This window comes from Phyllobates terribilis, unplaced genomic scaffold (genome assembly GCF_046119375.1).
Source record: "Phyllobates terribilis strain yellow unplaced genomic scaffold, ASM4611937v1 Scaffold_5__5_contigs__length_657084704, whole genome shotgun sequence".
NCBI classification, from domain to species: domain Eukaryota; kingdom Metazoa; phylum Chordata; class Amphibia; order Anura; family Dendrobatidae; genus Phyllobates; species Phyllobates terribilis.
The window spans coordinates 150,279,747-150,306,601 of NW_027362765.1; the positions used below are offsets into that span (position 1 = coordinate 150,279,747).

At 41.3% G+C, this 26,855-nt stretch overlaps 1 protein-coding gene across 2 annotated transcripts in view; it reads left to right on the top strand.

The window, feature by feature from the left end:
* The window catches only part of PLCD3 (phospholipase C delta 3), a 78,327-nt gene that overhangs the window by 14,711 nt on the left and 36,761 nt on the right, over positions 1-26,855 (top strand). For both annotated transcript variants that reach the window (XM_073683180.1, XM_073683181.1), the window contains exons 2-5: positions 16,527-16,685; positions 17,841-18,069; positions 18,683-18,812; positions 26,181-26,406. In XM_073683180.1, the coding sequence (XP_073539281.1) occupies positions 16,527-16,685; positions 17,841-18,069; positions 18,683-18,812; positions 26,181-26,406 (744 nt within the window). The remainder of the gene's footprint in view (positions 1-16,526; positions 16,686-17,840; positions 18,070-18,682; positions 18,813-26,180; positions 26,407-26,855) is intronic.

Sequence of the window (26,855 nt, forward strand, 5' to 3'; positions counted from 1 at the left end):
ACCTGACAAACTGCAAAACACTTGATTGTTGGGTGACTATATCGTTTATGCCGGTATAACAGTCATTGTTATCGGCAGCACATCTCCCTGGGTAATTGGCGGATGTGCTGGCAATAAAATGATGCTATTTGGTGCTAGAAGAATTATATTAACTATCTTTATGTTCCCATCCACTTAATGGCCTGTATAAAAAGGCAAATCAACAAGCACCTGTATGTAGTCGATCAGTGTTCATTAACAAGCCCAGATCTGCTTGTGTAATGCGGGGCGGTAGCTGTGGGCGAGGTCCTCGTCTCTTACGTCCTGGCAAGATAGCCCTTCTAGGCTTCATGTAACCGATGACTTTGGTTGGCCAGGACCAGATGTTTGACAGTTCAATGAGGGAGACCACCAGTCAAAAATAAACTTTTTACTTAACGATAACTTGGTGGGGATTATATACAGTACACAACTTTATGAACGTTTCCTTCACAATACGGAGCATTTTCCACACACAGTTTCAATTCTTTCCTCTTTACTTGCTTGTTCTCTATCTTCACGGTTACTCTCTTTACTTCACCACAGCCCAGCTCAATTCTGCATTCCAGTTAGCAAGAGTCCTATTCTCAACCCACGGTTCCACATCTTCTTTCCCCTCTAGGGAACTAAATTGCCAGTATGGAGTATACTTATCTTCTCTGACCCTGACGATCTGGAACTCCCGCCCGGGGCACTCTCTTCGTCTCACGTACTCTGTCCTGTCTTGGCCTGTCACCTCTTGGAGTAATAAACTCTGGGCGGTACTGTTAGGCGTCTTCTCCTGGGACCCGTCTCCAATCGATCACTCTGTTTTTTGGTCACTTCTCTCCTTCCTTCCATTAGGATCACCTCTCACGTTAGGTATACTCACGGCATGCGGTGTTAGAACCTTGCTCTTAGGTTTTTTCCTTTGCTGGTCACATGACCTTGTTGGCCTATTTAATCCTGCTCCGCCCTTCTGGCTTTGCTGGACTTCATTGTATAACTACTTTCTAGCTAGCCTGTGCTCTGTATCTAACTCTGTTAGTTTGCTTGGTCTTCGGACCTCTATGTTCTATATATTTTGTTTGTTCGTCTGTCTGCTACTATTTCTGTTAGGAGGTGTCCCATTTTCCTCCCAGTCATTAGTACTTGTAGGGATTCCTTCCCCACATCTATAGGTCTCCGTACAGACTAGCTTAGGACTTTAGCAGGTCTGATCGCAGGATCAGGTTCCCTGTTACATCGTAGGGATTCAGCTGAGTTCTATCGTAGGGACAGATCTCCTCTCTTTCCTTAGCTCTGGTAGCAGAACATAACTGTAAGTCCAGCCTGCAAATTCTCTAAGGAGAATTTTTCCGGTGATTTGGAGAGAGTTTGGACGGATGTGCGTGGTAATCTTCAGGAGGCCAACAGAAAATCTAAAGACTACTTTGATAAGAAACGACAGGAGGTTTTGTTCGCTGTTGGTGACATGGTTTGGTTGTCCTCTAGGAATCTGCGGTTGAGGATTCCTTCTAAGAAATTGGGTCCCAAGTTTGTAGGGCCCTTTAAGGTGCTTCAGGTTGTCAACCAATCTGCTGTTAGGTTGGAGGTTCCTACCTCCTGGAGAATCAATCCGGTATTTCATGTCTCTCTGTTAAAAAAAGCTGTTGTGTCGGATGGTGACGCCTCTGCCTCTGTTCCTCCGGTGGTGGAGGACGGGGAATATGAAATTTCTCGCATCCTTAACTCTAGACGGTATAGAGGTAGTTTGCAGTATCTTGTGGCCTGGAAAGGTTTCGGACCCGAGGATAACTCTTGGGTGAGGTCAGATGATGTTTCCGCGTCCAGACTTATCAGAGCGTTTCACAGGAGATTTCCTGATAAGCCTGGTCCTAGGGGATCCGGAGGATCCTCTTAGAAGGGGGGGTACTGTTAGAACCTTGCTCTTAGGTTTTTTCCTTTGCTGGTCACATGACCTTGTTGGCCTATTTAATCCTGCTCCGCCCTTCTGGCTTTGCTGGACTTCATTGTATAACTACTTTCTAGCTAGCCTGTGCTCTGTATCTAACTCTGTTAGTTTGCTTGGTCTTCGGACCTCTATGTTCTATATATTTTGTTTGTTCGTCTGTCTGCTACTATTTCTGTTAGGAGGTGTCCCATTTTCCTCCCAGTCCTTAGTACTTGTAGGGATTCCTTCCCCACATCTATAGGTCTCCGTACAGACTAGCTTAGGACTTTAGCAGGTCTGATCGCAGGATCAGGTTCCCTGTTACATCGTAGGGATTCAGCTGAGTTCTATCGTAGGGACAGATCTCCTCTCTTTCCTTAGCTCTGGTAGCAGAACATAACATGCGGCACTGCTCAGATCAGACCTTAGGTCTGCTTTCTACACACACTGGGCCCTATCTGACATTCTGACAGGAAACTGTCTCTGTCCCTTCAACTTAGCTCCTCCAATTCTGGGCTAGTCCCAAAATTTAACTCTAACTCTCCCTACTGTCGGGCAACACCCAATACCAACATTATTAATGCATGTCACAATTCAAATTACACAATACAATATTACACTTATACTTCAAGGGGGAATGTGGGCAGTATATCCAAATACGAACACTTGTCTAAAGGGATCTGTGAAGACCAGTCTTTTGCTGTTTTGTCTCCAATGTGAACAAAAATTCAGCCATATTTCCCGTGACTGTTCATCTCCTGTGAGTTCAGACAAATTTTTTCCTATAGGAAAGTTGAGCTTTAAACTTTAAAGGAGAGGTTCTATGACAACCATAGCTCGCAATGCCGGTCCATCAGAGTGACGCTGATTATAAGGGCATCTTTATGCTGGGGGCCCCCCTTAACTAGCAGATGTTGGTTAGTCTCCATGTTTTAGTTAGTTCTAAATGCCCTATGAAGGCATATATAAAGGGTTATGTACCATAAGGCAGAAAAGCCATTTTGCATTATCCTAATATTTTGATTTCTCAGCACTAATAACTATTTTCGAAACCAAGGACATCATCATCATCATTATCATTGTGTTTACTTCCAGTCACTTCCGCCTGTTTTTGCTCATTAGCACACAGGAGAAGACTTCTATTACATAATGGGCGGAAGCATTGAGCGCAGGTAAACCTTCCAGCCTCGTTTATGTGATTTGTCATTTGTGTTTGGATGGTGGCATTCCTGAAGCACAAACATCGTGATATGAAGCAACCAGTGAGTCACTGCATTGCATTAATACATCGGGTGATTGTGCAGTGGACTTTCCATGTGCAAAACTGGTGACAATTTACTGCAGCTGACTAATATCAGCGATCTGGTTCAGTCTGAGTTTAGCGCCCCATTCACATTAGACAACAGTTGTCCGAACGATTGTTGCCTTCCCTGACTTCTCCATATAAAGGCGTTTTAGTCTAATAAAGAAAACATTGATCAGACATGCAGATTGCATGTGAATGAACATAAAATAAGCAGGAGGTACACACTAAGCGAGAAGTGACAGCAGTCAGTATTACGTTTTGGAGTACCAAGTTCTTTTTACCTTGGACTACTGGTTGGTACCCTGCTTGAGCACCCTGATTCTTTGTGAGTGATATCTATCCGCATTATCCTCCTTACACAAGAGGCGCTTTACCATAAAGCTGGTAAAATGCTAGAGATCAAGATCCAGTTTACACTTTACGATTCTCCGGAGATAAATTTTGAAGTTTTCTCATGCTGTCTATGAGAAAGCTGCTGCCAGGCTCCTCTTGTCTCTTAGAAGAACAAATTGATCGGTCATTGATGTTCCAGTGGCCAGATCCTTCTCTCCTCAAGATCTGCTGTCTGAGGACAGTCGGAGGCCCCTATGTCAGCTGATCTTCCCAAAAGCAGCAGGTTTAGCCAACATTAATGTGTATGGGGGCCTTATGAATAGCACTGTGACTTGTTAAATTTAGAACTAGGCCTAACGACCTCAGAATAGAGGAGATTCTTCTTGGCAATATAAGGCATTGTCAAAAATGTATATACAGTACATTATCTCTCACATAAAGGAGATCTTGTGGACCATGATGTAATTGCTGGGCTGAGGTTTAGCTTAAAGGAGTTGAGCTCTACCTTTTTACGGATGTCCTATCCTTGGGATAGGCCATCAACATAACTTCTGACTGGTGGGGTTGCGACTCCCGGCACCTTCTTCAATCATCTGTGACCAGCGCTGGCGGCAGCTGGAAGTTCTTGGATGCTGCCGGAACACAGCAGCTCTGTCGTTTCTACAGTTGCCACGGTGATACTACGAATCCACCCCCTATACAAATGAATATTGGGTGAATTTGCAGTACTCAGCTGCAGCCACTATAGCCTTAACAAAGCAGCATCTGAGAACTTTCAGGTAGGGTAACAGCTGATTGGCGGCGGTGCCGGGTGTCATACCGCCACCAATTAGATATTGATGACCTATCCTTTGGTAGCAACCAACCTCTTTAAAGCCGCTGGGCCCCAATGCCCAGTCTGCATTAAGGCCAAATAAAATCCATATGTTGTTATGTAGCATTGCGGCCTTTTGGCAACCTCTACCTCTGCACTTTCCAAAGGCACACCCTTGTTCGTATGGGTAAAGCAGCTTCAATAGTTGGTGCTCAGCTGTTATTCCTGGGGAGAAACTGCAGGAGGTCACATTTTGCTGCAGAAGCCACTGTGCGAGTAATATGGCATTACATGATGCTAATTCAGTTGAAAGGCAAATATTTACCATGATGAGTCCACCAGAGAGAGACGGGCACTCTGCAGTGGCTTTCCACAAAGAATAATAGAAAGAATGCCAAGCAAGGGTCCTCTATGATGGTAATTTGCACTAAAAGTAAAGAAGAACAACTAAAATGCAAATGCCTCAGCCCTGAGTTATATAATGTGCACCTAGTGGCTGAGATGTAGTCATTGCATATCACTGGGATTCTTGCTCTCCATCATTTCATGGCTTGTGGGATGATTTTCACTACAGTCTTGCTTAGTAAGACATAAGCGTTGACAGCCCTCCATACAAATATCTGGGCTTATCAGATTGCATAGTGAAAGTTCCATGGGTGGAGGCCAAGCTGCATGGTAATCAAAAATAATTTCAATATCAATATTCTCTTTGCTTCTGATTACATTAAAGATAATTAAATAGGACAATTTGTAACATTTTTATTGAACTGAGCTTTTTTTTTTGTGGACCAGATATAAAAAGCAGAAATTATATCTTGTCCAAGATGATTAAAGTTCTGACTGTATACATCAGTCCCACTCGTGGCCTCTTCCTTACTTCTCCATTTACAAGATTGTAATACATTATAGCACCATATCTGCCATTTAAAGGGTTGTCTAGCTGAATAAAATGTGTGCTAGATGTGTTTAAAAAATGAATTTACTGTATATAAGTTACTAAAATACTTTAATTAAAAGGTCCACTTACAGTCCGAAGGTCCAGCACCTCCATTTCCAGATAAGCTTCAACTAAGACTAAATCTTCCTCTCTCTGTAAGTGACTACATTCTTGTAGAGACAGAGAAGGGGGAATCCTTAGCTATTGAAGTAAGTCAACCCCTTATTCACACAAGACAGGGGAGGCCTCTGTCAAAGTCTATTAGTATGTTAAGGTGCTAGGACCCAGAACTAGGTGTACAATTGGGACATAAGTGGACCTTTTTCAGTTCAACTATATTACAGTTCATTTAATTTTTGAACGCATCTATGGCAGCTTTTTTTATTCATCTAGACAATTCTTTAAGGTCCACCACATAATGTATTAGAGTGATTTGTGGAGATTTTAAATTGCTTACATACCTGTTAGGTGATGGGTCAGTCCACCACTCACCAGAATGAAGAGGCAGTGAGCTTGCTGGAACGCCGCAGATCCTTCACTGCAATGCCTGGCTGAGGAACATTCCTATACACATGGCGGTGACTGGTACCTATTTTAGTAAACTAGGCTGTGCATCAATTCCGGATACAGTGGTATGGATGCCATTTTCCAATTGATATTTCCAACTGTCGCTTGTTTTTCAGCGTTTATGATTGGCTATTTGCACAATCAATGGGTTCCTCTGCCACTTCTGTTCACCCCATGATGAAGCACGATGTGCGAAACCCAGGACACTTGGATTCACGGGTTGCACTTTATTGCTGCTTCAATACACAATGGGATAGGGGCAGACACAGACAGCATAGGGCCCTTGGCAGTCCAATAACTCATCATAAAGTACCTCTCTCACCTATTGGGATTCCGTGCAGCTGCTTAGATTGCACCAATATACCATTGGTCCACCCCTGCATTGGCATCTAATGACATGCGTTATGCATTTTACTTTTTGTACTTAACACTTGTTTGTCAATTCGTGTTACAAGTTTGCCAGGAGGGTTGTATGTATACTATGCTGTTATACCAGTTTAGCCCATGATTCTATGGATGATACTATTAAGCTTCCATGATACTCTACCCTTTTCATTTGTACGAATTTAACTTTTAAAATGTCTTTCTAGCAGTGCCTTGTTTTAATTTGCATTATAAAATAAAGTTTGTAATTTTTTCAAGATTAGTTTTGATCACTTTCATTCCTTGTATTTGTATGATTTAGTCTTCATACTACAGAAAGGGGGTTATGAACCTTCTAGCAAGTACGTCTCCACCCTTATTCTGCTAACCTGTGGTCCTTGGAGTCAGACCCGCATCAATCACACACTGACAGTTTATGCTAAGGATAAGTGAAAAATGTAAAAGCCTGAAAAACCTCTTTTTCTTGTTACTGGAACCTGTCTGAAAATGCGCTAAAAACATGGCAATCTCAAAGCGACTTTCTATGCATATGTTCTCCGCTTCAGGCTTTAAAACCCATGAAGCGGTCAAAAGAAGTGACCTGACCACTCTTCTGGTGGCTTCGGAATCCGCCATATATATACACTGCTCAAAAAAATAAAGGGAACACTCAAATAACACATCCTAGATCTGAATGAATGAAATATTCTCATTGAATACTTTGTTCTGTACAAAGTTAAATGTGCTGACAATAAAATCACACAAAAAATCATCAATGGAAATCAAATTTATTGGCCAATGGAGGCCTGGATTTGGAGTCACCCCCAAAATTAAAGTGGAAATACACACTACAGGCTGATCCAACTTTGATGTAATGTCCTTAAAACAAGTCAAAATGAGGCTCAGTATTGTGTGTGTGTGTGTGTGTGTGTGGGTGGCCTCCACGTGCCTGTATGACCTCCCTACAACGCCTGGGCATGCTCCTGATGAGGTTGCGGATGGTCTCCTGTGGGATCTCCTCCCAGACCTGGATTAAAGCATCCGCCAACTCCTGGACAGTCTCTGGTGCAACGTGACGTTGGTGGATGGAGCGAGACATGATGTCCCAGATGTGCTCAATTGGATTCAGGTCTGAGGAACGGGTGGGTCAGTCCATAGCTTCAATGCCTTCATCTTGCAAGAACTACTTACACACTCCAGCCACATGAGGTCTGGGATTGTCCTGCATTAGGAGGACCCCATGGCCAACCGCACCAGCATATAGTCTCACAAGGGGTCTGAGGATCTCATCTCGGTACCTAATGGCAGTCAGGCTACCTCTGGCGAGCACATGGAGGGCTGTGCGGCCCTCCAAAGAAATGCCACCCCACACCATTACTGCCCCCTTCCAAACCGGTCATGCTGAAGGATGTTGCAGGCAGCAGATCGCTCTCCACAGCGTCTCCAGACTCTGTCACGTCTGTCACATGTGCTCAGTGTGAACCTGCTTTCATCTGTGAAGAGCACAGGGCGCCAGTGGCGACTTTGCCAATCCTGGTATTCTGTGGCAAATGCCAAGCTTCCTGCACAGTGTTGGGCTGTGAGCACAACCCCCATCTGTGGACATCGGGCCCTCATACCACCCTCATGGAGTCGGTTTCTAACCATTTGTGCAGACACATGCACATTTGTGGCCTGCTGGAGATCATTTTGCAGGGCTCTGGCAGTGCTCCTCCTGTTCCTCCTTGCACAAAGGAGGAGTTAGCGGTCCTGCTGCTGGGTTGTTGCCCCCTTACGGCCCCCTCCACGTCTCCTGGTGTACTGACCTGTCTCCTGGTATCGCCTCCGGCCTCTGGACACTACGCTGACAGACACAGCAAACCTTCTTGCCACAGCTCGCATTGATGTGCCATCCTGGATGAGCTGCACTACCTGAGCAACTTCTGTGGGTTGTAGAGTCCGTCTCATGCTACCACGAGTGTGAAAGCACAAACAACATTCAAAAGTGACCAAAACATCAGCCAGAAAGCATTGGTACTGAGATGTGGTCTGTGGTCACCACCTGCAGAACCACTCCTTTCTTGAGTGTGTCTTGACAATTGCCAATAATTTTCACCTATTGTCTATTCCATTTGCACAACAGCATGTGAAATTGATTGTCAATCAGTGTTGCTTCCTAAGCGGACAGTTTGATTTCACAGAAGTTTGATTTACTTGGAGTTATATTCTGTTGTTTAAGTGTTCCCTTTATTTTTTTGAGCAGTGTATAAGGAATAAAAAAAAAAAAAAACAGCTGCAAAAGTTGCTACAAAAGACGTCCAAAGAGACATCGGAAAATACACTTCAGGGAAAACACAGCTGGCGTTTTCCTAAAGTATCTTCAAAAATTATGCAAGTCTAAAAGACGTGTGCACATTCCCTAAAGCAGGAGTCTCAAACACGTGGCCCGCATGCGGCCCCTGAGGCTGCATCCTGCGGCCCACGAGTACAGGACCTCCCGAGATGATGGTGGACCGGTCCAGGGGTCACTGACGCCAGTGATTCTTTTCAGCTGAGTGCATCATTCAATTGAAATGTATCGTAGTGCAGAGACTGGCTCTCTGCTCCGCAATACCAGGCAACGGCCAATCAGAGGCCAGCAGCTGACGTCTGCGTGACATCGAGGGCAGTGTATGATGTCATTGCCATGCACCGCCTTACTACTATATTACTCCAAGATGGGAACCAGTATGGGGACATTGCTGCGAGATGAGGACCAGGATGTGGAATATTGCTACAAGATGGGGACCAGGATGAGCGACATTGCTACAAGATGGGGACCGGGATGGGGGATATTATTATAGGAAGGGAACCATGATGAGGGACATTACTACAAGATGGGGACCAGGATGAGGGACATTACAAGATGGAGTCCAGAATTACTACATGGGGCTTATTGTAAGACAGTATTACTGTATGGGTCCAATTGGGGACTCATAAAACTGTGCTAAAACCCATACAATGAATGCCATTTAAACAAAAAAACATGCAAAAATTATTCAAATAAAGAATCAAAAAGTCATATAGAAAAAAATAGTATCACTGTTAACGTCATCTCGTTATGCAAAACATGCGGCCCCTCAAATTCAAAATTTTTCTATGTGCGGTCCATATGCCCAGCCGAGTTTTAGACCCCTGCCTTAAAGGCTCCTTGTCCATAATCTGCCCTCAATTCTTGGTCAAACTGATTTTTTTTAAGCCAAAGATCTTCATAATCCGAGACAGACTGGTTGCAGGCTCTATAATTTACTGAACCTCCTATTGAAATCTGCACCTCAACCTGTTTAGCTCCGTAAATGCAAATCCAGCGCTCTGAGTCATACTCTAAATAAGTGATACTCAAAGAGTTGCAAATATATTCAGATATTTTTAAACAAGACATGATTGGTTCTTCCCAAATTACCTGAATTTGGTTGATATTCCTGATAGTGATTTATCATTAGAGATGGATGATATTTGCTGGATAGATAGCATGTGGTTGGGCAGATTGTGATGCTGAACTTATTTTAGTTATAGGCTGAACGTGCAAGTTTATATTTAGTTACTCAATGACCACATACAGCTTTATCTACATACCAATCATTCTTGTAGAACCTGATTTACAATCTGGACTTTGCTGGATTTTCACTTTAATTGCTGTGTGCATAAGAAACCAATGCAACTTCTAGTGCAGGATTATGTAGCGCAAGATTGAGTTATAGATTTAGTTATGCCTTATGGATTCAATCAGAATTCTTCAAGACCATTTTCCTTTTTTGGGGGCCTCACCCTCTTTTTTTAATCCAAACACCATACTGAGTTGGAGCAATGAAGCTAGTTGGACGGTGTATGATATGTACATAAACTATACCATGCATTATGGGTCTTAGGAACAGGACAGGCAAAACTGAATAGTACCGAAGTGCAGAGCCAAAGAGATGGTCCATAACCCAGAGTATTCCTTAAATTCCTGTGTCCTACCTTAACCCATCAGTTTTGCAAGTTTTTCGAATATTTTTCTTCCCCGTTTTTTGATCTTAGATTAAAACTGACTCAGATTTATAATATAATAATAATAATTTTTATTTTTATAGCGCCAACATATTCCGCAGCACTTTACAATTTTAGGGGGGACTTAATAAATTATATATTATTAATAATATATTTTTTAAAGTGCCACTAGTGGCAACAACAGGTAAATAGTTTCTTACTCAATCTTTATTTGTAGAAAAGTCACATTAATAATGCAGATAATTCCCATTCTCTCCTGTCAGCCCAATGCAAATCTGAGCACAACATCTGAATCATGCAACAACTTGCTGTCTTTCCAGTCTTAATCTTAAAGCGAATAAAGATGAGCTATTATTTAAAACAGTTTTTTAAATATATATTATTTACACTTTTTTTTAATTTTTTACAATCAATATAAAAATTGTTATACCTCTAACCACCATTCACAATAGGTGCACCTCCTTCGCTCCTCACAATGACCTTTGCTCAGATTAGAGCACGCTCAGACTACATTTTTTACAAACAAATAGGGTCTGAGTCAGTCTATTGCAGCTAATGTCCATATAAAGAACAGGAAGTAAGAGTCTAATGGTCTAGTCGCCAATGTGAAAATAGCTAGTTTGTTTAAATAGTAATATATATTTAAAAAAAAAATTCAAACGTTTTAAATCAAAAATAAATTTAACATAAAAACCTGATTTAAACCATAGGTCATTTTCTAACTACACATTTACATTAACGACTTAACGCTATATTACATACATATCAGTTATGAACACATGTCACTTTGTGTTCCATGATGGATTTGTAATTAATGCTGATTACCCGTCACAGCAGATCTTCACCAGGGCGAATCGGCAATCAGCCCATCGGCACCCTGCAGCATGATCGCAGGGTGCTCATTGGTTGCTACGGCTGAGACTGACAATGGCCTCTGAGTCTACCATACACTATAGCCCACCAGTTCCCGCCAGAGGAGGGGTCTTATAGGCTGCCTGTCAGGTAATCATTGACAGGCCAGGTAAGTGTAGTGCACTACACAAAAATGCAGTCTATTACCTATGAGATCATAAGATCGCATCTTCTTTTCCTATTTGGAGACTAAAAAATAATGAAAAAAAAAGAAAAAAAAAAGGTTTAAGTGTTTAAAATAAAAGGAGATACAACCTCCCCAAAAATCACAGTTTGGCCGTTAAGAAAATAGCTTACTCTAGCTAAAAATAAACGTCTTTTAAAAATGACACATACTGGATTTTCTATCGCTGTGTCCATATTGACGGGTTTTATGACACTGTATCATTATTTATCACTAATGGTAAATATTAACAACATCATACTCATAAGGTATCCAAGAGTATCATATTAAACTCCAAAAGACTTAACAAAAACAAAGAAAGGACCCTAAAGTAAAAAGGCCCAGATGACCAGAGTTTTTTTAAAAAAAACAAAAAACAATATTACGTTATTAGACATATATAACACAGTAAAAACACCATAGTGCTAGAGGACACTGTCTGCTGCTATCTTCGCTTAATCACAATCAGACATAATTGGGATACATGGTAGACAAAAGTTACATCAGACCATTATTCTATACCCTATTTAAGATAAAGTGACACGTGCATAGTGCACAGGGTTAGTCAATTCCTTTTAAAATCAAAATAATATCATACCTATCATACCTATGGCTAATATCTGCCTAAATGCCTGATAAAGTGGCCCTGGAGGAACTATAGATAATGAGCCCACACTGGGGCACCCCATATATGGTACATATAATCTCCTAGTGGATGGTAATCAAAGTTTTATGTATCCAAAAAAATGGTACCAATAAATACTACAGCTTGTTATGGATAAAACAAGTCCTCATAGAGGTCTGGAATTGAAAAAAAAAGGTAAAACGTTATGTAACTGATGCAAAAAAAACCCCAACATATTATTTTAGTTATAAATTGATTTTTTTTAATGCAAAAGTAGCTAAACATAAAAAAATTAAATACATTGGGTATCACTGTAATTTTATTGAGCAATACCATAAAAATATACAATTATTTATCCTGCATGGTGAACACCGTAAGAAAGAAAATCAGAAAAATAATACCAGAAGTGCTCATCAAGCCTCACAAAAAAAACGAAATAAAAAGTGATCAAAGAGGTGTATTAGTTTCCCTCTCTACGTTGTTTCTTTGGCCATTGGGTCAGTTTTGCATCCCTTGTTTATTGAGGAGTCCTGCACAAGTTCTTACCATCTAATAGCAAAGGGGATAAAGCCACCCCAGGCTGGGTACATGGTTTTTATATTGCTTTGTTATATCCTCAGTCCCACCATAGATTAGGATTGCAGACTAAGGGATTGGCTAATGTGTAGGAGGAGGTTGTTTTTTACTTAATATGGAGCATGCACATATTTTGGGAGTTGATCATCACTTTGCTACTGCTGGTGATCCATGCCTACTTGACTTCAAGCCAAGGGAATATTTTAAGTTCCAACTCAGAAAAATCTCAACTAGATTCTTAGCGGCAAGAGCCATATTTTTTTATCAGACTCAAGAATGTTGGCCGGAAAATCTCATTCTGCTGATTTGAATATAATATACTTGGATTTAGACAGGAAAAACACTTCAGTTTATTGTGGTTTGGCATATTGTTGTATATTATTTTCTTGCCGGTTCTTGTTTCCAGTGTTCTGCAGATACAGTCTGGACTTCCCTACCACTGATGCCATCTGTACCCTAAGAAAAAGCACATTTACCTTAAAGAGGACCTGTCCCCACTTCTGACGTCTCTTTTAGTGCCCCATCATTTAACAGTTCTGGATATTCCTTTGTCATTGCTACTACAAAATTTATGAATACATTGACAACTGGGTGTTAACAGTTGGGCGAGGCCCTACACAGTCATACAATGTCCAATCAGCACTGACAGTATAGGGACAGACCTTGTGAAGGGAAATTGTAACATTCAGTAGTTAATTTATCCATAAACTTCTAGAAGGCATAACACAATGCTATAAATTAATAAAAAAAAGTGATAAAAAAGAGGCTTCCTTTCTTATAAGGAAATATTTACAAGTATTTACTAAAGAGAGCCCATAGGTCCTTTTTCAGAGCAAGATTAAGGCCAAGTTTACAGGACTGTATTTTCAGTCCGACTGCTGTTCGAAGAAAAAACTGACATCACATGGACAGTCATAGGACAAATGTTACTCAATGAGGCTGTTCAGATGAGCACTTTTTATTCTTGAACTGAATCTGCAATTGAAAAAAATCAAAGCTTGAACTAGTTTCTTCCATGTGTTGGATGAGACTCACCCATTCAAGTCTATGAGTACACAAAAAAAATTGGATCCCCGTATAGCATTCAATTTTTATGGATACATTGCAATTCCTTAACATAAGAACCTGTATTTGATCTTGTAAATCCAACTGCTAATGTATGAAAAACAGATGCCATACAGATGACAGACAATAAAGATCAAAATCGTTAATTTATTCTGAATGGAACGCAGATGATTTTTTTTATACGCTTGTGTAAATTTAGTCTTAGACAAATGACCGGGTATTGTCTGAGAAATGGCACCACAATTGTTTATGGGCTGTGGCTGGTCTTGCAACGTACATAATAAGGAAGACTTGCCATGGCCACCCAATGAAAGAAATAACTCCAGTAATCCATTTGTTGGGTTTAGTTCAAGCATTTGTTTCCTTCTTGGAGGAACCTGCATCCTGCCCCATTAAAACATGATGTAAACAAAAACAAAGTCCTTGAAGATGACTAATAAAATGTTTTACTCTAAGACATTGCTTTTTCATTAGTCAAACCATGTTTAATTAATTCAACCATAAAAGTGAGCTTTTTCCTCATAAATTCCTTCCTAGAAACACTGTAAATTGAACAAACCAACAAGGAACACCTTTAACTGTTTCCGCCACATGGACAACTCAGGCCAGCAAACAAGAGTCTTCTGGGAAAGGGGGAAGTATGTGACTTGGCATGTACAGTATGAATAAGATGTTGGAGACCACTGTGGACGGTTCCTTCTGACCAAAGACTGGAAGATGGAACATTTACTGTTCTCAGATGACGAAGTGCAAAAATGTACAAAGGTTAAATCCTTGGATTGTTAATGTTTTAGAACAGCACACACTGTATACGGCATTAGGCTGAATACTAAGCTTCTTAGCAAGATCCCAATTCAGACAGGAGCTTAGGGATTGACAAGCAGAATCTAGACATTCCTGAAATTGTATTTTGTACAATCCAGTTTAGATGCCATAATTATGTCTTTTATTACTCCTACTCCATCTGCATTACTGGAAGGCAAAAAAGATCTGCTCCAATATTCTTATATACCGGTGATTTACTTTCAAGGAGCAAAAGAACTGATTTTCATGGGTTTCTCTTCCACCCATGAGTCCCTTCCTTATAGAATGTAGGTCAACCTAAATTTCCTTAGCTTACTATAGACTAGTCCTACAGACCGATCTTTAACCTGGGTGATCAATCAATCCTTTTATAACTATTTTGGAAAGATGAGAGATGTTACTGCTTACTTCTATGTAAGTAACACATATTGTTGCTGCTAAAGGTCCGTTTACATGGATCGACCAGCGGCATGATTCAACCGCCGATTGGTAAACTTTTACCGATTCGTGGCTGGTTAAATGCTTGTTTACATCAGCAGATCAAAGTAAATGATGCACACTGGGCGATTTATACTAGTGTGCATAGACTTCCACTGTTCTTGGCATTGTGAGTCCTGTTCACACAGGATGATGCATCATCAAGAACGATCACTTTTTGTGCTGCACAAAAGATCATTTCACCTGATTGGGTGATCGCCTGTTTACACAGCTAGATAATAGGGAAAAAAGAGTTTTTAACATCGCTTGTTCACGATTATCTTGTAGTGTAAATGCCCCTTTAGGCAGAAAATCTGCAGATTTCATCATACTCTCATCTACTCTCCCTTTTCCTCTTTACTGTGCCTTCCCATGTTCCACATTAGCTTGCTTATGTTTACTGACTGTTACTTTCCCTGGCCTCCGCTGTGGTTTCCCAGGTGTCTCCCGCTTTGGTTTGTGTTATTGGTCTGTAAGCAGTTTATAATAACGGAGACGCTTTGTGGTCGGCTTAAAAACACAAACACTGGGCAAATATACAAATCTTAGTCACGAAGTTGTAAAGAGGTGGGGAGAGGTAGCTGCAGAAAGTAAGCAAGTTGGCGGTCTCATCAGGAAGAATTGAATGATAGATTCTGATTTGCATAGGTCTGTCAGCTTGGGTCACATTTTGGTTCATGCAAAAGTTTTTCCTGCAAAAGTTCATGTCTATAAACTTAGGTCCATAAAAATGACTACAGACATACGAGTATTGCAAATCTTAATCTTTGTATGTATATAAAGTCTATCATCATTCTTAAATTATAGGACTCTACTGTCGTGGCCAGAGCATTTATCAGACATGTTATAAATGTTATCTCTGATAACTTGGGCATCTTTTTGTACCCCACTATAGTACCCCAAAATGTGAAAAATGACTACCGACATATAGATAATGCAAATCGTGATTTTTTAAAATTTGTATATAATGTATACTACAGTATATTTTCTAGATGATAGAAACATACTGCCATGGCCAAAACTGTTGTCAGGCATTTTGAAATCATATATGTGATGAATCGAGCATAATTTTATATCCCATTACAGTACCGCATGATTTATATTTGATGGTCAATTGACAGAGTATGTTGGAGGAACATTATTATTGTGCAGTATTAATATTATGATAGTTCCTTTTTAAGTGACAGATTGTATAATCTGTGCAAAGATTGGAAAAGGGGGTTAAAATTATTTTTTTGCTCTCTTTATATCTATACTTTAGATTTAAGGGAGAAGACCTTTTAATTTAATCTAATTGTATTTAGGTGTAAGTGGTAACTGACATGAGAGTATTCGTCTGTTTTTGGATTTATTAGTTTAGACTGATAGCTACAGTTCTACCTGTAGTGCCCAGATGGTGGTGGCTGCTGTGTGACGATATGGAATATAAGGTCAGACATCACTGCAGGGTGGATGTACTGCATATGTAGCAGCTGCACAGAGGCCACTGTGTGTAACAAAAGGGATTGAGCCAATGATTCCTTATTCCATTCCTTTTAGAAAGTCAAAGGTGGCTTATGAGGTCATCAAAATTTAATCTTCTATGGCCGCGATCTCATCATCACTGTAGAAAGGGTATGTGAAATATTCGGATTTGTTTTCTGCAGCCCTCTCCGATGATGAAGATATAAACACCATGCTTGTGGGTACTCACCTCTGGAAGATTAGGCAAGGATGGCGTCAACAAAGACTGTATAGGCTGGAACCTGATGGGATGACCATCTGGTACGAAAGCAGAGCAAGAAAGGGACGTTCCAAGCAAATCTGTAAGTATTATTAAGGTTTAAGAACAGTGTCATACTCACTGGCATTTTCTATATTTTTTTATGTGTTTTCTTCCTACTAGGGGGCGCTCACTGCATACTGTTGCAGATTGACTATAATAATACAGTATGCTGTAAGTGCCCTCTGCAGCAACAGATACTATTCACTAGATCTATGTATACAGTATGTGCAGTATGAAAGCTATATATTAGATATCAGAATCCAAAATCATCACAAGGTGGAAATTCTTACTAAAGTACCTGAGGAATCTGTGATATTGCAGCAAATGCTGGGCGATCAATACCACTGGATAGACTGATGGAATAAGGTAGAAAATGGGCTTGAACAATAAGTGAAAGCAGTTATTACTTAGGCTGTATACAAGGGCTTAAGTATCAGGGAAGTAACCTGCCATGGGACCTATTACCAGGACTGTGGAGTCAGAGTCCATTTTGGTGGAGTTGGTATAAAATGGACTGACTCCGACTCCTAAAATATATAATAAATTGGTACAGTAGTACAATGCAGGATGTGCTGTAAATTTTTTCATAACAATTTGGGAAAGTTATGAAATGTCCTATAAATGTCTGTTCTATTCCTGATATAAGGATTTAGGCTTTAGGTTGAGATGAAACTGTGCTGTACGTTATGTAAATGCTAAGTAGTGAGGCAGGGCTCTGGAGTCAGAGTCGTGGAGTCAGAATTGGAGTCGGAGTCTGGAGTCAGAGAAATTGAGGAGTCGGAGTCAGTGGTTTGGCTTACCGGCTCCACAGCCCTGCCTATTAGATAGGGCGGCCTACTTCAGGTTAACCTTTTCATCCTTGTCTTGGGGCGTTAGAGGCCTACAACCAAGAAAAGGTCTATGAGAACACTGAGCTCATACAAAAAATGGGAAGGTATTGTGGTGTGTGATAGTATGGCCTGGCCCTTCTGTTCTGGGATAGATGGTGTGATGCGTCAGACAAGCATCATCAGAGGGATGTTTTTTGTGGGTAAACCTGTTCTGCATTACCTGGGCTTTAAAGGGTAATTTTTTACACAAATCACCCTCTATTGTTTGCATTGATTAGTTTCCCTGTTAATGTCACATTGCAATGCTACATATTTTTTTCATTGTGTTTCTTTATCTCCATTCCCCATTGTGTCCTTTGCCGCAGTTTCTGTTCTACACATTGAGTCTGTACGTGAAGGGCGACAGTCAGAAGGGCTTCGTAGAAATGGCCGCCGCTTCCCGGAGAGCTGCTGCTTCAGTATCTCCTTCATGGGAAGGAGAAGAAACTTGGACCTGGCTGCATCCACTGACCAAGAAGCTCGTAGCTGGGTACAAGGGCTGCAAAAACTGATGGAGAGAGCGGAGGCAATGAGCCAGAGGGAGAAATTAGTTCAATATCCTTATGAATTGAAGTGGTTGACAGGTTTAATAAGGGACAGAAAACTTAGCATTGGCCAAGTTCAACACCAGTTTTGCCATCAAACATTTGAGCCTTATAGAAACTTGGCTTTACTCTTAACTTATCCATTCAAGTCTGTATCTAACCATCCCTCTCTTCTTCCCTTAATATTTCTACTATGTTCCCTTTTCTGGGGTCCTATCCATGGTATCTTTCATGGCTGCCCCAATATTTGCTTTATAAAACTTCATCTACGAGTTGACTTTTATTTTACGGAGGCATGTACATGGCACCTTTCTGGTGAAACTACTGTGCCAACCTTTCTCTAGTGACTCATAAACCATCTCTCATTTCCCTATATCATCTGGTCTTTGTATTGAGACTTATCTGTGGCATCTTCTGCATGATGACCCTTGGTATCTTTATATCATCTTGTCTGTACCAACCCAATATAATATATTGGCAGCCAGGAAGTTTTGCAGCTTTCTGCTATGGAAGTTTCTCTATACATCTGCACTGTATTCTCAATAGTCAGGTCGTGGTGCAGTCACTTAGGCATGTTTTAATATGTCACCTCCCATGAATTATCTTCCTTGACTGATCTGCATTTGGATCCGGGATTATCTGCATCAGGCAGACAGAGATGGGGATGAAAAGATGAGTTTCCAAGAAGTGAAGGACATGCTGAGGATGATAAACATCGATATGAACGACATGTACGCCTACACGCTCTTCAAGGTGACACCTTTATGCTTTTATGTATATACTTGGCTAGGGAAACCAGGGTTACTAGAAGGGAGGTATATTGGCTTTCATTAAAAATACATGGTATATGGCATGCTGGAAGTTGTAGTTGGAGAGCTGCAGGGTGGCAGCAATCGCAGGATTGACTTTACCACTTGCTTAGGACAATATTTGGAACCAGTTTTAATCCAGGGAATCTGTCGTCTTTCAAAAACCCTCTGCAATCTTGGAGCAGGAAAAGATGAGATTTATATAAAAGTTAGAATGAATGTAACTTCTATTTTATTCATTTAAAAAGTGCCTGTCAGCAGGACGAAACTTGTCCTTTTTTGCTCTTATTTTATTCCCGTTGCTCTCCTGGTGTTTTGTTTCTTTTTATCCACCATACACTTCCAGAGATATGGGCCTTTATATTTAGGGGCAGCACGGTGGCTCAGTGGTTAGCACTGTTACTTTGCAGCGCTGGGGTCCTGGGTTCAAATCCCACCAAGGACAAAATCTGCAAGGGGTTTGTATGTTTTCCCCGTGTTTGCATGGGTTTCCTCCGGGTTCTCCGGTTTCCCTCCATACATACTGATATGGAATCTAGATTGTGAGCTCCAATGGGGACAGTAATGAAAATAGCCATGAAGCACTGTGGAATTAATGGTGCAATATAAGTAAGCATAATAAATAAATAATAGTGCAAATTTTATTTATTATTTATATTCTTTGCCAAGAGGGCAGTGCTCACAATAAAGAGCAGCCTAAAGGCACGCCTCCAGAGAATCTGGTGAGCAACGTACCTTTGTTAAAGACCATAGCAATCAGCACTAAGTAAAAAGTAAAATATTTCTAGAACCATATGGTGGATTTAAATAAAAAAAAAAAAAAAAGAATACTCAGGTGAACATCAGGAATAAAACAAGAGAAAAAAATGGTAACTTTTGACCAAATGACAGATTTTCTTTAAATCCCTGCTTATTCTGGATTTAGGAGTCCTGTCGGCGGTCTTAATCAGTGATTGAGGGCAAACCCTAATGAGGGGAGGCTGTCAATCACTGATTAGGAACCGCCCCCACAACTCCTAAGCCTAGAATCTTTCTCCCCAAATTTATAAATTCATCTGCTCTGCTTCTCCTGATTGGTGACACGATGTCCATATATTATACAGCATTTCACAACGGAGAGGTTTCCTATAAATAACTGGGTAAAGGAGTTTAATGTGGTCATCCTCCATAATTAATCATGCCACCTGTAGTCTTAATACTGTTATATATAAGTACCCGTCTCCAGGTAGAATCATATACCTATGGGTGTTTACCAATGGGTGGGGCAGTGCTGCCGGCACCTTATTAGTTACTACCCTCCAGGAGGCAGTTGTCCTGTGTCCCCTGACTGCTGATCCGCAGCTCTGCAGTGAAGCTGTCTGTGTACGCTGGCTAAATTTAGAGTGGCTAAGTGGCACACACCCAGGAGTTCTGTGAGCCCCTGCCAGCAGTGACCCTCGCTAGCATTACATACACTTTTTTTCATGTTAACTCCTTGAGGCTGTGTGAGTGGATTCGTTTTGCAGTGCCCAGTATCAGTTTTGTTCATCTGTATAACTTGAGGGGCTGACATGCTGAGAGTAATATGATCAAATGTCACATGTATATGATACATAAAACAAAGCATCTCTCCCTCTGTAAGATATACAGATATAAAATATGGAAGTATCTGTATATACCATTTTGTTAGGAGAAAAGTAAGTTCCAGCACTCATTGTCAAAGATAAAAAATCCGAATCCTTTATTCTCATTTCATAAGATTAAATTCAAAATGATAAAAAATCTACATGCGTTCTGGACCTATTTAAAGGGGATGTCCGGTCAAAAGCGATAAGTCTACAGTCACTCTGTGTGATTGCAGACTTATGAATCCCCCCAGAGCACGTACGGATTCGCCGGTTTCAGACCCAGGACTGGAGGGTATGTGCATATATATATATACATACCCCCGGCCAGTGGGCGCGACCTCGCTCTCCAAACATTTGTATTGAGCGGGGGCACGCCCTTTAGTTGGACACGCCCATTGGCCATCCGCGACAGGGCGTGGCCTTGCTCAATACAAGTGTATGGCGCAAGGCAGCGCCCCCTGGCCGGAGGTATGTACAGTACAAACCAAAAGTTTGGACACACCTTCTCATTTAAAGATTTTTCTGTATTTTCATGACTTTGAAAATTGTACATTCACACAGAAGGCATCAAAACTATGAATTAACACATGTGGAATTATATACTTAACAAAAAAGTGTGAAACAGCTGAAAATATGTCTTATATTCTTGGTTCTTCAAAGTAGCCACCTTTTGCTTTGATGACTGCTTTGCACACTCTTGGCATTCTCTTGATGAGCTTCAAGAGGTAGTCACCGGAAATGGTTTTCACTTCACAGGTGTGCCCTGTCAGGTTTAATAAGTGGGATTTCTTGCCTTATAAATGGGGTTGGGACCATCAGTTGTGTTGTGCAGAAGTCTGGTGGATACACAGCTGATAGTCCTACTGAATAGACTGTTAGAATTTGTATTATGGCAAGAAAAAAGCAGCCGTGTAAAGAAAAACGAGTGGCCATCATTACTTTAAGAAATGAAGGTCAGTCAGTCCGAAAAATTGTGCAAACTGTGTCCCCAAGTGTAGTTGCAAAAACCATCAAGCGCTACAAAGAAACTGGCTCACATGAGGACCGCCCCAGGAAAGGAAGACCAAGAGTCACCTCTGCTTCTGAGGATAAGTTTATCCGAGTCACTAGCCTCAGAAATCGCAGGTTAACAGCAGCTCAGATTAGAGACCAGGCCAATGCCACACAGAGTTCTAGCAGCAGACACATCTCTTCAACAACTGTTAAGAGGAGACTTTGTGCAGCAGGCCTTCATGGTAAAATAGCTGCTAGGAAACCACTGCTAAGGACAGGCAACAAGCAGAAGAGACTTGTTTGGGCTAAAGAACACAAGGAATGGACATTAGACCAGTGGAAATCTGTGCTTTGGTCTGATGAGTCCAAATTTGAGATCTTTGGTTCCATCCACCATGTCTTTGTGTGATGCACAAAAGGTGAACGGATGGACTCTACATGCCTGGTTCCCACCGTGAAGCATGGAGGAGGAGGTGTGATGGTGTGGGGGTGCTTTGCTGGTGACACTGTTGGGGATTTATTCAAAATTGAAGGCATACTGAACCAACATGGCTACCACAGCATCTTGCAGCGGCATGCTATTCCATCCGGTTTGCGTTTAGTTGGACCATCATTTATTTTTCAACAGGACAACGACCCCAAACACATCTTCAGGCTGTGTAAGTGCTATTTGACCAAGAAGGAGAGTGATGGGGTGCTACGCCAGATAACCTGGCCTCCACAATCACCAGACCTGAACCCAATCGAGATGGTTTGGGGTGAGCTGGACCGCAGAGTGAAGGCAAAAGGGCCAACAAGTGCTAAGCATCTCTGGGAACTCCTTCAAGATTGTTGGAAGACCATTTCCGGTGACTACCTCTTGAAGCTCATCAAGAGAATGCCAAGAGTGTGCAAAGCAAAAGGTGGCTACTTTGAAGAACCTAGAATATAAGACATATTTTCAGTTGTTTCACACTTTTTTGTTAATTATATAATTCCACATGTGTTAATTCATAGTTTTGATGCCTTCAGTGTGAATGTACAATTTTCATAGTCATGAAAATACAGAAAAATCTTTAAATGAGAAGGTGTGTCCAAATTTTTGGTCTGTACTGTATAATGTATACTTACCCTCCGGTCCTGGATCAGAAACTGGCAAATCCCCACAGCACACAGTGTGCGCGCTAGAGGGATTCATATGTCTGCAGTCACACAGAGTGACTGCAGACTTATTGCTTTTGACCAGACAACCCCTTTAACTAAATTGTTCTTAGTCAAGGCTAAAGATAACGTATCTTTAGCCATGACTAAGAACTATTTAATATTATCGGTCTGAAACGCGTGAGAATATTTTTTTTTATAATGGATTTTTTTTATTATAATGGATTTTATTCTTATGAAATAAAGGATTACATTTTTTTTATCTTTGAAGACAAGTGCTTTTTTTTCCTAACCATATAAGTACTGTATATTGTGGCATCCATTATCCAGCTGGGATGCTTTGCCGTGCAGTGCACAATCTACCAGACAATCGCATGGCATGAACTATTTTGGATATTTCAAAAATCCAAGGGAATCTGAGGCACTAGAAAACTTCTCAAAGAAATAATATATAACTTTTATTCTGTCTTAAAAGCATATGGCAGTAGTTGCAAATGAGGTAGATGAATCAAGCAACGTTTTGGACATGATAGGCCTTTCTCAAGCCAAAATTACAAAAAGTCAGCCATAACACATTTTGGATATTTCATTCTTCAGTTTTCCTTTTTTCTTAAGTATACCACTTTGTACATAGTTGAATGTACATAAAATTAAGTTTCCTTTAACCAAAAAATTGGAATACAGTTTCTCTAATCAGTCTGCCGCCCATCAATTGTTTATGTCAAAATCCTTCTGAAGCAACACACATACAGAGCTGTCAGCTGTGCAGTCACTCAGCTGACAGCTATCTCTCCTGACTCCCCATACAGAGGCTTGGCTGAGCGCGTCAGGGTTCTCCATGTGAGAGCTGTTGTCAGACTCCTCTCGTGGCAGCTTATCTACTGGAGAAAAAAGGATCAGCCATGGGTAATCTCATATGCCGCATCCTTCTCCCTCTCGGGAGGTCATCATGCACTTTAGACTGTCAGCCAATCCCATCAATATCAACGGATTGGGCTGATGTTATATGTATGGGCGCTTTTAATCAGGATTCACTTGCATTTAAAGGGGTTGACCGGTCAAAACTGATAAGTCTACCATCAATCTGTGTGACTGCCGACTTATGAATCCCCCCAGTGCACGCACTGTGCACTGTGAGGATTCGCGGGTTTCAGACCCGGTAACAGAGGGTATGTATGTGTTATACATACCTCCGACCAGGGCTGTGGAGTCAGAGTCGTGGAGTCTGAGTCGGTGTTCATTTTGGTCGAGTCGGAATCGGAGTCGGTATAAAATGGACCGACTCTAACTCCTAAGATATATAATAAATTGGGTACAGTAGTTTAAAGCAGTTTATGAGGAATATTTTTTTCATAAGAATTTGGGAAAGTTATGAAATGTCCTATAAATGTCTGTCCTATTCCTGACCTAAGGGTAGACCTTTTAGCTGAGATGAATCTGTGCTGCAGTAAATGTATCACTTAAACATGAGTCATGTATGAGGGAGTCGGAGTTGGAGTTGTGGATTCGGAGTTGGAGACGGTGTCATGGAAATTGAGGAGTCGGAGTTGGAGTCGGAGATTTGGCTTACCGACTCCACAGCCCTGCCTCCGGCCATCTGTGTCACTAGATGGGGCGCGTCTTCGGCTCAATACAAGTGTATGGAAGTGAGGCCGCGCCCACTGGTCGGGGGTATGTATAACACATACATACCCTCTGTTACCGGGCCTGAAACCTGCGAATTCCCGCAGTGCACAGTGCGTGCACTGGGGGGATTCATAAGGCACACAGAGTGATTGCAGACTTAATGATTTGGACTGGACAATCCCTTTAAGTGAGAGAAAAGCTCCCGAGAGCACAAGTATTATCTTATAATACAAATATAACGGGTATCAACTGGCCATTCTGTGGTATTGGCAGGCAATGCCCCTGTGAAGGATAATCAGGATGTAGCATAGCAGGATAACCAGGGGAAGATATGGTGCATGATTCTTTGGTCGCGTTTTGGAGGGTAGGGAAGAGCACAAGTTCATCAAAACAGTTGTTTGATTATAAGGTGACATAGCGTCTCCAGGCTGAAGGGGAAGCTCATAGCTGGCGTTCCATATGGGGTACAAAAGAACCAAACAATGCTTCAAATGAAAAGCATTAAGGGGGCATCCCAGCGGGAAGGTATCCAGAGGGAATGCAAAGAAACATTCATGGGGGCCATACCAACGGAGGGTCAGTTTTGACCAAGCTGCGCTACTTCCGGCAATATGTGTACAAGGGAAATCTTATTTTGCTGTAATTAGCATTTTACATGACATCATGATTATCTTTGGTTTAAACTTTACATTCCAATACTACAGAATATAGATCTGCCGGCTAGTTGGTATCATCAATACAATTTGCCATACATTAAGGTTGCATTTACACTGGACAATTATTGGGCACAAGCATTCCTAGGAAGACTCATTTCACATTATCAGATGCTCTAAACACTGCACCAATCACCCAAAGAACGAACAAAATGCTCATTCATCATAAACCTTGCTTAAAATTGAACGTTTTCGGCAGTACATCATCCTGTATGTGTAGTATGCTGCGTGCAGCGATCAATCATGTTATACAGGTTATTAAATAATTGTCTTCTATATAGCTATATAGCCATACCACAGTCGTTTAACGCCGTGGGTTTACTAGTCTAAACAGTGTGGACTGGGGTGCCAAGGGCCCACCAGTAACAAACCCCAGGGCCCCACTTTTCAACGACATGCAAATGTGACGCTATCCTCATTCACAAATTGATAGAACAATGGACTGGGTAGATTGTTACATGAATAAGATGCTGCCTTTGTCTGTACATAATGATTCAAGTATATAGTGCCAAGTACTGCTCATATAAGAGGGTGGTGGCCCACCGGAGGATCCTCCTGTTCTCCTATGAGCCAGTCCAAGCCTCAGTCTAAATGTACCCTAAGAAAATGCTTGTGCTCTTAGCAGCCTTTGTAATATAAGTTACCATATACATTGCTATGTGCATATGATTAACACCTCTGAAGGCTTTTGGCACAACCAACTGATTAGACATCCTGTATTCAGACCTTTTGGCTGTAGTATTGATTCTCCATTTTGTTATACAATCAGTAACATACAGTAAGGTACATACAGATATTTCATATATTTTATATCTGTATGTCTTACAGCTCTAGGTAGAAATGACAAATCCCTACTAGACCAGAAGCACTAGTCGACCTAGCTGTGCAGTGATACAGGAGCAAGGAATAAATGACCACATAACTGGAATTGGGAAAGCTAGATGATATTGGGGTTGTAATGGTGGACTTTGTTTCTGCCAATTCATCTCCAAGCTGCGCTGGCACAAGATGTCACATGTAGATGTATGCATAAGTATTCACAGCATATATGTAGAAGTGCCACAATTCGGCTTTGTTCACTTGAATGGGGTGAGCTGGAGTTCCAGACTCGTCATCCGTATGTGCCATACTGTTCCTGGATAACTAATGAAGAGGTGATGGCTTATAGACAAATGACCTATTAAAAATTCCAGATTAACCCCTAGAACGTGACTGTATTTCCTTCCTGTGTAGAAATGTGATCGCTCCAATTCGGACACCCTGGAGGACTGTGAGATAGAAGAGTTCTGCACTCAGCTTATGCAGCGGCCGGAGCTGGAGGAGATATTTCACCGTTACTCTGGTGAGGACAGGGTACTTTCTGCCGAGGAGCTACAAGAATTCCTGCAGCATCAAGGAGAAGAGGCGACTCTGGAGAGGGCGCAAAACATAATCCACAAGTTTGAGCTGAATGAGAAAGGTAATGGTGACCTTTGTCCACATTTTCCCCATACTAAACAATCTAGATATGGGGAAAACATTCATTTAAAGGAGTTGTCAAGGGCTGCAGCTTATCTTAAATGGGTTGTCCTTTAAAAACAAGTTATCACCTATCCACAGTGTAGGTGATAAAGTTTTGATTGGTGGGGTTTCCGACCACTGGGACCTTCATTGATTGGCAGAAAGGGGCACTTTTATCTCTGTTAGACTGGAGCACAATGCACATGCTCGACCGCTGCTCCATTCATTCCCTACAGGGTTTCTGACCTCTGCGCTTCGCTTTTTCTGGTCATCTGACTTGCTGCTCCGTTCTGTAATGGGGGTAAAAGGATACAAATTCCCCATTCTGCTGATTGGTGTGAGCTCTAGACCCCCATGATCAGTGAATTATCACCTATCCTATGTATAGGTGATAACTTGTTTTCATCG